Raw genomic sequence first — 12,824 nt, 5'->3', positions numbered from 1 at the left:
AAAATAAAATAGTGTCATCAGCATACTGCAGGCTGATGACACCTCCAGGGATCACCTGAGGTAAGAGACCAGCAATTAGGCCAGCTCTAGCAGCTTTGGATAGCATTTTGGTAAACACATCAGCAACCAAGTTAAAAAGTAAAGGAGAGTGAGGATCACCCTGTTTTAGACCCTTTCCAGTCACAAAATGTGGCCCATTAGTTTCATTGATTTTGACTTGAAAGGTTCCTTGATACAGGGTACTAAATACCCAATTAACCCATTTGTTCCCAAAGCTCCTAGAAAGGAGCATCTCCTTAATGAAATCCCAATTGACCCTATCATAAGCTTTCTCATAGTCCAACTTAAGGATTAGCCCACTCCCCCCAGACCTGTGAACCTCATGTATCACTTCATGAGCCATCACAACACTTTCCAAAATTAAACTCCCTTTGATGAAGGCAGTCAGGTTGGAGGAGATTAGCTTGTCACATAAAGGAGAGACTCTAGTAGTCATAGCTTTAGAAAAGATCTTAACGGCACAATTACTAAGGCTAATAGGCCTAAAGTTTTTCATCTCCCTGGCCAAAGGAGTTTTGGGGATGAGGGTAATAAGGGCAAAGTTGAGTCTGTAAATATCCAGAGTACCAGCTTCAAAATCTCTGACCATCCACATGAAGTCATTTTTGATGATATCCCAAAAAGTTTGGTAGAACAGAAAGGAAAGACCATCAGGGCCAAGGGCCCCACAGGCATATGAGCTCTTGATAGCTTGTCTAATTTCCTCTTCAGAAAAAGGTTTTTCTAAATTATCTCTATCAATTTCAGAAACCTTCTCATCATCTTCCCAGAAATCAGGCTCAAGGTGTATGTCAGGTTTAGATTCAAAAGCAAAAAGATTCTTATAAAAATCAGTGGCCACTTTCAGCATGTCAGCAGTAGAAGTCACTACCCCATTGGGGCCATCCAGCTCAGCAAGGTGATTTTTTCTGTGTCTATGGTTAGCCAAGGCTTGGAGATAAGCATTGTTCCTATCACCTTCCAAGATCTTTCTATCTCTAGATCTCTGCCACAAGGCAGTTTCTTCTTTTTTCCAAATTTCTTCCAATTCTTTCTTAAGATCTCCTAGTCTAGTAGAATCACTAGGGGAGAGGTTTTGTGTCTCAGAAGAGACATCCAGCTTGTCAAGTTCCACAAGGAGGGCTTTCTTCCTATTCTTAATAGCAGCTTCAATGTTAATACTCCATCCCTTAATTTTTTTCCTAAGAACCCTCGATTTGATCATCCAATTTTCCACAGATGAAACATCAGAGGAGACAGATCTCCAGGCATTCTCCACAATCTGATTAAAGTCAGGTTGGGAGAGCCACCATTTTTCAAACCTGAACATCTTAGACCCATCATGTCTCCTCCCCCCAGTATCTAGCACCAAAGGTGCATGGTCACTGCCTACCCTGGGAAGGGCAACCAGGGAAGACATGGGGAAATGAGCATCCCAGTCTATGGAAGAAAAGACTCTATCAAGTACAGCAAAAACTGGGTCCTCCTGATTATTAGACCAAGTAAACTTTCTGTTGGAAATAGAAATTTCCATAAGACCCCATCTATTAATCCAATCATTGAATAACAGAGTACTTTGCTGGTCCACAAGGCCATTGCTTTTCTCCCTACTATCTCTAACTAAGTTGAAATCACCACAAACCAAAACAGGGTAAGAACTGGAGTCAAAGATATCATGCAGCTCAGAGACAAAATCCAATTTGAACTCAGGGTAGGCAGAGCCATAAACAATAACCAAATGCCACAAAAAACCATCACCTTTGTTTTTAATAGTGGTCTTAATAGAAAATCTATCATTGGTAAACCCAATCACATCAAACAAGTCATTTTTCAGGCCAACCAAAATACCTCCAGCAGTTCCTATAGCAGGAAGAAAATGCCAACTAAATTGTTTCTTACCATCCAAGGCTCTAAGGAAATCCTTAGAAATAATTTCTTTCTTAGTTTCTTGAAAACCAATAAAATTAGGGTTAGACTTAGCAATCACATCACAAAGGCATTGAACTTTACCAGGCTTACTTAATCCTCTAATATTCCAAATGAGACCTATCATCAGGGAATCCTAAACGAATGAGACAAGCCACAAGGCTTAACCTTAGTGAGGACAGCAGGAGATTGGTCTGTATTATCAGCAGTGCCAACTGATGGCACAGAGAAATCTCTAGCAGGAGTCCCAACTAACTCTTCCTGAGTCAGATCAATATTCATAGGCAGAGCCAATTCAGGTTCATCATTAGCAAAAGCAATGCAGTTCTTTTGTTCTTTAACTACTAGTTCTTCTATAATTTCATACATAGTATCATTACTTCTACCAATGGCAAGGCCTACCTGAACAGCTTGATTAGCAAGGAGAGTTGAATCAATGGTAGGGAAGGATTTACCTTTGAAAGTTGGAGGAATCTCCAGATTCTTCTTCATCTTATACTGGGCAGCTTTCTTAATTATGTCCGCATTCCCATGCAGCCTGGTATCATATTTCTAGGCTTTAATAGGCCCCCACTTTAGGTTCTTGTCTTCTTTGTTCCCACCAGATTGGACTTGGTTCAAAGTCTCCACAGTGAACGTTTAACCAGGGGAGAGAACTCCCACTTCCTCCTCTTCCACACTTTCATCATCATCAGATACAGACATATCCACTGATTTCAGAAAATCCAAGCAATAGCTCATACTACCACTTTGGTTACCATCATCATCTTTTTTGAACCAGGTCTTTTCAGGAGTATAAACCCCATCCATTGTGTCAGTCAGGGTATCCTTATCAAGGGAAAACACCTTCCCATCCATACCACCCTCCTCAGCATTCCTCATCTTACTTGAAATGGACTCTAGAATGAAGTTTTCTTGATCATCCCCCTGGCAATCAGGTAGTGTGTTACAGGTTTTTTTCCCAGCAGAAGAACTCTTGACACCCCTGGATGTAAGGTTTGCTTTATCAAGCTCATCAATGGCAATGAGATCATCATCACCATCATTCTTCGGTAGATCATGATGTTCCTGGTTACCATTGCCTTCCTCAAAGTTGTCATCCTCATCCTCATCTTCAATTTCCACCACCGAACCTTTGCCTCCCACCTGCTCAAAGCCTTCTATGGTGAAACCAAGCAGGAATAGCTTCTTCTTCATCTCAATCAATCTCTCGAATGGAATTTTACTAGGGTCTCTGCAAGCAATCTTAATCCTCACATTTTCAAAGAATGTTCTAAACATGCCATTCCACAACATCAGTGAGCACCCCAAACATAGATGCTATTTGTGCAAACATTTTCCAAGAGCACCACTTAGGAGGAATCCCTTCAATCAGCACCCATGCCTCAATTAGTTCTCCAAATGGGCCACAAGACCCAGCCCATTCAGTCATTTTGACAGATACATCCTGAGGTAGACTAAAACCATGAAGTTCAATTAAGTCCTCTACTTTCTTCCATGGAGGGAACCTGACCAGAAACTCTTTATTGGATAGCTCTCTAATCTGCCAAGGCCAAGCTCTGGTTTTACAAAATGTAGCAGTCAGAAGACTCCCCAACTTATCTTTGTCCACTTCACCTTTGGTAATGTTAACCACACCACAGTTTTGAAAATTGATCCATTTGGATTCATTTGCCACAGGAACCTCAACATGATTAAAGCCCAGGCCACTAGCACCACTACCAAAGAAAGCTGCAGTGGGCTGAACCCTAGACCAAGCAGAGCAGTTGTTGACATTATGGGATTGTTGGCAGATAAAATAAGCTTTAGGCCTAACACAATTACCCACATAGTGCCCAGGACCACCGCAATTAAAGCAGATCATATCCTTGTACCTAGGATCTAGAGGCTGCTCTTTTTCCACTTCATTAACCTGAGACGATTGAACTTGGGAGGAGGTGGCGGTGGATCCAGTGGATCTAGTTGATCGTTGAGGAGGGACAGGATCTTTACCGGGAACAAACGTTTGCTTAGAACCACCAGCACCCAAAACGGGTTTCTGCACCGCTCCCTTGGCTGGACCAGCAACACCAGAAGGGTTAGCACCACGACGGTCAGCCATCTTCGCACCTTGTTTGACCACTTCAGCAAAAGAAAGGGATCCGGGGCCAATCCCTTCCCGGATGAGCTTGATGGTTTTTGGAGTGGGATCAAAAGCACGAAGGGTGGCCGGATAGCAATCAGAGGCTAGGAAAGACCTATTCTCCATGAGATCTTTCCGGATCCAACAGAGGAATCCGGCGGGTTTACCAGTTTTGTGAGATGAAGGGGGTGTGCTATGGAGGCGCCGGGAGGGGGGGGGGAGGGCTGGCCGAAGTGTTCTTCTATTTCTAGGGCTTCGTCAGAGGACAAAAATGCTTATCTATAACCCGTCTTCTCTTTAACAATACGCCCTCGAAAAGAAGGACCAGCAGTACGTGTGGGGGCAGGAATATCAGATCGCAAAAAGCAATTATCCACACCAATAGCGGCAGCCCGCTGCTTGTTGGCCGGCGGCGAGCCCACCGCGGCACTCGACCTCTTCGTGTGAGACCTTGCTGCAGAGGCAGCAACCACTCGACCTTCAACCTTATCAGACCCCCCATCAAAGTGGGCAACACTTGAACGGATTTTGTGCAGTCTCTCGCGAAATGCAAGCAAACGGGAACGAAAAGTAGGAGGGAGATGTATAGGGGGCAACTCGAAATCACCTGACCAAGGAGGGGCTTCAATGGCGTGCCGCCGCTGTTAGACCTTTCAGCCTGAGCATTGATAGATGTGGATGACACTAGGAGAGTTGGGACAATTTTCGTTGGTTTATTTCTCACACAATGCCATGCCAACCCGAGGGGTTGGGGATACATATTTATAGGCTGCTAGCCAGCCAAGGCATATGCTAAGATGCTGCCAAGATGCCAGTCTAAGATGCTAGTCTAAGATGCTAACTGACAGTCCTTGATGGTCAAGAACAGAGCTCTATCCTAACAGCCAGTCCTTGATGGTCCATGACTTTATCCTCCTAACTGCCACAAGGACCATGTGCTGCAGCCCCACAAGGACCCTAGTACACAGACTTATCCATCATTCTCCCCCTAAGTCTTGTACGTCGTCTTGTGGGAGAGTTAAATCATCCCAATCCTGGAGCAAAGTTCGAGGAACTTGACCCTCCCAAGGGGCTTGGTGAGCAGGTCTGCGAGCTGATCCTTGGTGTTGATGTAGCTCGCCTCGATGCTCCCTTCTTCCACACAGCTGCGGATGAAGTGATACCTCAGTCGGATGTGCTTGCTCCGTTCGTGGAACACGGGGTTCTTTGCCAGGGCCAGGGCGGACTTGCTGTCCACCAGGAGCTGCACCGTTCTGGTGTCTTGAACGAGAAGATCACCAAGCAGTCGAGCAAGCCAGAGCGCCTGAGTACAGGCGGTGGAGGCCGCTGTGTACTCAGCCTCACAGCTGGACAGGGCCACCACCTGCTGCTTGACTGATTGCCAGCTCACGAGACACTTGCCGAGGAAGAGGAGGATCCCGCTTGTGCTCTTGCTGGTGTCGATGTCGCCGGCGTGGTCGCTGTCGCTGTACCCGACGAAGTGTGCCGCCCCAGGACACCTAGGGTAGTGGAGGCCGTGGTCGAGGGTCCCTGCTATGTAGCGGACGTTCCTCTTCACTGCTTGCTGGTGTTCCGACGTTGGTCGCTTCATGAACCGACTGACATAGCCGACGGAGAATGCCAAGTCCGGCCGTGTGTGAGTGAGGTAGCGAAGGCTCCCCACAAGGCGTCGGTACTGCGTAGCATCCACTTCCTCCGTCGTGCTGTCGCGGCTTAGTTTCAGCCTCTCCTCCATCGGAGTGAGAGCTGGATGGCAGTCGGTGAGCCCAGCTAGCTCAACGATGCGCTTGGCGTAGGCGGACTGTCGAAGCGCGATCCCGGAGTGGTCCTGGTGCACCTCAATCCCTAGATAGAAGGAGAGGAGCCCCAGGTCACTCATCTGGAACGTGGCCTTCATGTCTTCCTTGAACGCCGCCACCTCTGCACCTTTGGTGCCGGTGATCACCAGGTCGTCAACGTAGACGCCCACCAGCAGGGCATTTCCTCCACTCCCCCGTCGGTAGACGGCAGCCTCATGCGGGCTCTGCTCGAAACCCATCTTCTTCAGCGTGGAGTCCAGCTTGGCGTTCCACGCCCTGGGTGCCTGCCGCAGGCCATAGAGAGCCTTGCGCAGGCGGAGCACCTTGCCCTCCTGGCCGGGAATCGTAAACCCAGGTGGCTGATGCACGTAGACTTCCTCCTTCAAGTCGCCGTTGAGGAATGCCGACTTAACGTCCATGTGGTGGACACGCCAGCCCTCCTGGGCAGCCAGCGCAAGGAGAAGTCGCACGGACTCCATTCGTGCCACGGGAGCGAAGGCGTTGTCGAAGTCGACTCCTTCCTGCTGCAAGAAGCCTCGGGCCACCAGGCGAGCCTTGTGCTTGATGATGGCGCCGGCTCCATCCCTCTTCAGCTTGAACACCCACTTAAGGGTGATTGCGCGATAACCACGGGGGAGGTCAGCGAGCTCCCAGGTGCGGTTTTGCTCGACCGCATCCATCTCCAACTGCATCGCGGCGCGCCATGCCACATCTCTCTCGGCCTCTGCAAAGGACCGTGGTTCGCCGTCCTCACACGCGAGTTGTAGCTGCGCCTCCAGGTCACGTGGCATCAGTCCCGGCACCGGCTGGTCGCCGAGTAGATCATCCATCGTGCGATACCGTAGCTGTTCGCCTCCATACCATGCGTCGACCCGCTCCTCGTCGTGAGTGAGCGGGGAAGCGAACTTCATCGGGTTGTGCTCTGCGTGAGCTGGTGCTGATGAAGACGAGCTCGGAGTGGCGACCGCCGGGGCTGGAGTATGCGGCGTCGCCGGTTGTGGTGTCGTCGGTGTAGCAGGCGCCGGAGTCGATGTAGTTTTGGGGGTCGGGGTAGACGTGCCCGGTGAAGAGGAGCTGCTTGCTCCCCCAGCTTCCTTGAAGTGAGCGTACTCGACAATGAAGTCGTCATACGTCGGCGTCGAGCCGTCGTCCACCGCCTTGTCCCATTGCCACCCTCGCCCTTCGTTGAACACGACGTCTCGCGCTGTGCGCACACGTTGTGTCTTTGGGTCGAGGATGCGGTAGGCCTTTGAGCCCTCCGCGTAGCCGATGAAGACTCCCGGAGTGCTCCTGTCGTCGAGCTTGCCGATGTGGCCGAGCTCCTTGGCGAACGCAAGGCAGCCAAAGACCCGCAAATGAGAGACCGCCGGCTTCCGCCCATGCCAGGCCTCGTACGGAGTTCTGCCGTCGAGTGCCTTAGTAGGAGAGCGGTTGAGGATGTAGACGGCCGTTAGCACCGCCTCTCCCCAGAAGACAGCCGGCATCCCTCTCTGCTTGAGGAGAGCCCGAGCCATCCCCACAACCGTCTGGTTGCGCCGCTCGACGACGCTGTTTTGCTGCGGGCTGTACGGCGCGGAGTAGTGGCGCTGGATGCCCTCATCGGCGCAGTACGACGCGAATTCAGCCGCCGTGAACTCGCCGCCGTTGTCAGTGCGCAACACGCGCAATTTGCGGCCGCTCTCCGCCTCCACACCAACCTGCGCGCGCCTGATGGCGTCCGCCGCTTCTCCCTTACTGCCGAGGATCATCACCCACATGTAGTGGGAGAGATCCTCGACGAGCAGCAGGAAGTAGCGTCGACCTCCTGGTGTGGCTGGCGTCATCGGGCCGCACAGGTCTCCGTGCACGAGCTCCAGCTTCTCCTTAGCCCGAAAAATCGCCTGTTGGGGAAAGGGGAGTCGTCTCTGCTTTGTCAGTACGCAGATGTCGTAGAACTGCTCCACATGGTCGAGGCATGGCAGGCCTCGCACCATCTCCTTGGCACTTAGACGCTTCAGGGCCTCAAAGTGAAGGTGCCCAAAGCGCTCATGCCACCGCCACACCTCGTTGTCTCGACGGACAGCGAGACAGACCGGTTCTGCCACCTGCACATCAAGGACGTAGAGTCGATTTTCACCTCTGGGCACCTTGGCGAGAAGGCGACGCTGGCGATCCCAGATGCGTAGGACCCCATGCTCAATCAGCACGCGTGAGCCGTTCTCATCCAGCTGTCCCAAGCTGATGATGGAATTCCTTAGCGCGGGGATGTATTAGACACCGGTGAGCAGCCGGTGCTCTCCCATCTTGGTGGTGAAGATGACGGAGCCGACGCCCTTTATCTCCACAGCGGAGGCATCCCCGAACTTGACGGAGCCTCGCGCATCGGAGTCGAGCTCGGCGAAGAATTCCCTTCGACCGGTCATGTGGTGGGTGGCGCCGGTGTCGAGGCACCACCCCGTAGCCTTGTCCTTCTCGGAGCCATCGCCGAGAAGAGCGTGTGCTTTTGGCTCATCGAGGTGGATGAAAGCCTTTGCGACTGGAGTCGCCGAGGGTAGCTCAATGCTTGCATGCGCCATGAACAGCGCAGTCTCCTCCTTCGCCTGTGCGACGTGAGCCTGGCCTTGTCGTGGTTGCCGACACTCATTGGCCCAATGGCCAAACCGGCCACAGTTGTGGCAACTGTTGTCTTGTGCCGGCTTGGGCTTGCCAGCGGCGCCGTCCTTGGCGCCTTCGCGGGCGTCACCTTCGGCACGTCCTTGTGCCCTGCCCGGGGGGCCTCTTCGCGCCTTACGCTGCTTGCCACGCTTGCGGCCGCCCGTCGAGGAGGAAGGCTCCCCCTTCTTCCTGTCACCAAGGCTGGGATCCCACTGCTCCCGAGTTAGGAGTAGCTTCCCGCCGGTGGTGACGGGCCCCGAGGGGGGCTGTGGCTCGTCGGTGTCGACGACCTTGAGTCGACCTATCGCCTCCTCGATCGTCATTGTGAAGAGGTCCAGCAACGACTCGATCGAGCGAGCCATCTGCTTGTACTTCTCGGGAATGCACCTAAAAAGCTTCTCGACAGCTCTCTCCTCGGTGTAGGTGGCATCGCCAAACTTCACCATCTTCTGCAGCAGAGTGTTGAGACGGAGAGCAAAGTCATCAACGTCCTCACCTGGCTTGAAGCCCAGGTTCTCCCACTCCTTACGAAGTGCCTGCAAGGTGGACTTGCGAGCACGGTCGCTGCCGATGCGTGCTGCGGCGATGGCGTCCCAAGCCTCCTTGCCAATCCGCTTGTTGGAAAGCGAGAACTGCATCTCGGGCGGGACTGCGGCGATGAGGGCGTCCAGTGCCCGTCGATCCTCTAGGTGGTCGACGTTGCTGTCCTGGACTGCCTCCCACATGCGCCGCACCTGGAGCCTGACCTTCATGATCCCGGCCCACTCGACGTAGTTGGTTTTAGTGAGGGTAGGCCACCCAACACTGGAACCAACATCCCTGACCACAGTCCGGACCTCGTAGAGGCCGCGGTCCTGGTCGTTGCAGCCGTCGTCGCGGTGCGCGCCTCCACCTGGAGCGCGGGCGTGCTCGGCTGCCCACTGCGCCGTCCGCTCTTGCGCCACTTTGGCGCGATCTGCGTCGGCGCCGTCGTCCGCAGGCGTGGAGCTGCTGGAGCTGCCGGGGCTGCCGCGGAGTGCCTTGGCATCCGCCGTAGCCTCACGGGCTGCTTCTGCTGCTGCTGCTTCTTCTACCTCCGCCCTGGCTGCTTCTACCTCCGCCCTGGCTGCTGCCAGCTCCGCTGCAGCCAGCCTCGACACTCTTGCCGCCGCAACAGCCGCTGCTACAGCCGCTCGCTCACGCTCCTCTGCCACGGCGCGCTCGGCCTCTTGCCGGCGCCGCATGCTCGAGGTAGCCGTGTGCTGAGAGCGACTTGCGGACATGGCTCGCTGCAGGGGGGCTGTTGCGTGAAGAGGAGGCTGATGAAGACGAGCTGCTGCTCGACAGTCCGGAGGGAGGAAGGTAACCAGAGGCAGACGGAGCAGCTGCTGCTACCGACTTGGGCTGCTCACAGGAAATGCTCAGGGTGCAGGTTAACTTGGCTCTGATACCACTTGTTAGACCTTTCAGCCTGAGCATTGATAGATGTGGATGACACTAGGAGAGTTGGGACAATTTTCGTTGGTTTATTTCTCACACAATGCCATGCCAACCCGAGGGGTTGGGGATACATATTTATAGGCTGCTAGCCAACCAAGGCATATGCTAAGATGCTGCCAAGATGCCAGTCTAAGATGCTAGTCTAAGATGCTAACTGACAGTCCTTGATGGTCAAGAACAGAGCTCTATCCTAACAGCCAGTCCTTGATGGTCCAGGACTTTATCCTCCTAACTGCCACAAGGACCATGTGCTGCAGCCCCACAAGGACCCTAGTACACAGACTTATCCATCAGCCGCACCCGCGCTTGCTTGGGAGGAATCAGATCTGATGAACCTGAGGCAGCACCCCTGGCGGCAGCTCCTCCGGTGGTATGCTGGCCAGCGCATCCACCCGTGGCGGCCTGATGTTGAGCCGCGAGGGATTCGCCGTCCGGAAGGGCGCCCACCGAGCCGCCTATATTATTATTATTATTATTATTATTACTATTACTATTCTCATCAATATATATATGACAGAGAATGCGAAAGAACTTGTTGAAGTTGGTGCGCGTAAAGGAATTTGCTCCAGAAGCACAGTTCCAAGATCCCTATGCCTCATTCATCCTTCCAAACGTGATTTGCAGGTATTGCAACTTTGAACCAAACCGCTTTTGTTTCCCCTTGATGTTGTTATGTTAGCGTCACCCTGTCTCTTACAAATAGAGTGATGTTGGCAGCTATTGCAACGATTGCCGGGACCTTGACCTCTGCCGCGACTCGACGCTGCAAGGCCACGAGTGGAGGTGCGCGGTGCCGCAGTGCGGGCAGCCGTACCACCGGGAGGAGATGGAGAACGCGCTGCTGCAGATTGTGCGGCAGCGAGAGAGGCTGTACCACCTGCAGGACCTGGTGTGCGTCCGGTGCAGGCAGGTGAAGGCGGCCCATGTGTCAGAGCAGTGCAACTGTGGAGGGTCGTTCCGGTGCAAGGAGGAGGCGCCGCAGTTCCTTGGCAAGATGCGGGTCTTCCTGAACGTCGCGGTGAGCCAGAAGTTCGAGCTGCTCCAGGATTGCGTCCGATGGATCCTGGAGGTCAGGTGATGCCTGCCGTAGTTCTTCAGTTGACACCTAGTGTAGCATAGTGAATTAGTTACAGTAACTTTTTGTTTGAAGCAACCAACTTGCAGCCGCAAAGAATGTATTTATTACATGAATAACTGTCGGGACAACTAAAATAACTGTTGGCACACTACATCCATGTCGTATAATGAGAAGCATGTCTGTCTGTTTGACATAATTTATATTCCTTAGTACAAAGTTGAGTCATCTATTTTAAAACGGAGGGAGTAGTTTGGTGCCATGAACTGCTTCTGACTTATCAGTGAAGCAAAGCCTACAACAAGGGGTAGAAGTAGGGCCCACCACGCGCGGTGAGATTTCTCCATGAGAAATGCTTGACATGCTCATCGACTAAGAGCCTACACTGCAGAGCAGCGATGGACTGATCTTCCTACAAGCTACAAGCCGGCGACGAAGAGAGAAGAGAACCAGATGACGAGGTCGTCGCTGAGCTGGTGCTCATCTGCCACGCCGCCGACGTGCAGGCGGCAGAGCGGGCACGTCCGGCGGCACAGCGCCAACCACCTGTTGACGCATTGCCGGTGGAAGGCGTGGCCGCACGGCAGCCTCCGTATGTCCTCCCCGTCGCGGAACCTCGATATGCACACGCAGCAGCCGCCGAGTGCACCACGACCACGCCGCCGGAGCTGGAGCCGGAGAGGGCAGCAGAGAGGAGCGCCACCACGTGCCCCATCGTCGTCACCATCTATCTATCTATCTGAATCAAAATCGCGATGCAGATTACATATAAATGTATGTGCGTGTGCCAAGATTTGCTGCGAGTGGATCAGCATCCAAGATGGACTGCGATGGCTTTTATATAAGGCGAGTGTGTGTGTGTGGAATCATTTTTATTTTCTCTGGATGTTGCATGGAATGATTAGCAAAGGGGGTGATGGAAAAGGCGCACCTAGAAACCCCAGTGCCGTTTCCCTTTCCGTGGACACAAAGCTTGTGCGACGCGAAAGCTAACTAATTGAGCGGCAACGTCGATCATTCGTGTATGTCAGTCTGACCAACCACAAGGTTTCATGAGGTATACTACCTCGTAGGTGCAGCCTTTCTTCTTTTCTTGTTTGCGGGGTATACCTAGGTTGATAGGTAGATCGATCAAAAAGCAACCTGAGTAACCTCAAGAACTACACCATGTACGTAGAATTTTAATACTCCTACAGTAATGTTTTTTCCTAAAAATATATGTTTAGTTAGGGCCTGTATGGGTTCGTCGGCTGCAGCCAACCATATGTGTCGGTCGGCCGAGCTATGCTGCCTGCCTGTTGCTTCATCCGCACAAAAGCAGGGGGGCTTCTCCCATGGCTAAGCAACCCAGGTAACCTGCAAGGGATGGGATTAACCGCAGGAAATGAGTGAGTGATCAGTGGTTAGGTACACTGACTGGGGCTGGAGGCGGAATGTGGGCGAAGGTGAGCGGTCACTCATCATAGCTCTGCCCATAACGTGTCACATCACTCATGTACCAATGGATCATTCTAAGTTTCATGTAACTAGATGACTCGTTGCGCCAATGGCGCAAAGGGCGACAGCAAACCAAGTATTATGAGAGTGGTAATAGGAAAATTCAGACACGGGTCAAAATAATAAATACTTATGTGGTACATATGCATTATATTTTGTTCATGATTACTGTTTCTCCTGGAACACTCTATGCTCAATGATAGTGCTATATCCCTTGAGTGGAAGGTGGATGCTGCCAGGTACGACATGCCTC

The 12,824-nt window shown here is 52.3% G+C and overlaps 1 protein-coding gene across 2 annotated transcripts in view; it reads left to right on the top strand.

The window, feature by feature from the left end:
* The window catches only part of LOC123042280 (DNA polymerase epsilon catalytic subunit A), a 35,711-nt gene extending 24,434 nt beyond the window's left edge, over window positions 1-11,277 (top strand). For both annotated transcript variants that reach the window (XM_044464764.1, XM_044464769.1), the window contains 2 exons: window positions 10,517-10,623; window positions 10,717-11,277. In XM_044464764.1, the coding sequence (XP_044320699.1) occupies window positions 10,517-10,623; window positions 10,717-11,077 (468 nt within the window). In that variant the 3' untranslated portion in view covers window positions 11,078-11,277. The remainder of the gene's footprint in view (window positions 1-10,516; window positions 10,624-10,716) is intronic.
* Window positions 11,278-12,824: the final 1,547 nt, after the last annotated feature.

This window comes from Triticum aestivum, chromosome 1A, assembly GCF_018294505.1.
Source record: "Triticum aestivum cultivar Chinese Spring chromosome 1A, IWGSC CS RefSeq v2.1, whole genome shotgun sequence".
NCBI classification, from domain to species: Eukaryota; Viridiplantae; Streptophyta; class Magnoliopsida; order Poales; family Poaceae; genus Triticum; species Triticum aestivum.
The sequence above is the reverse complement of the archived record's forward strand: the minus strand, read 5'-3'. Positions and strand labels throughout refer to the sequence as shown.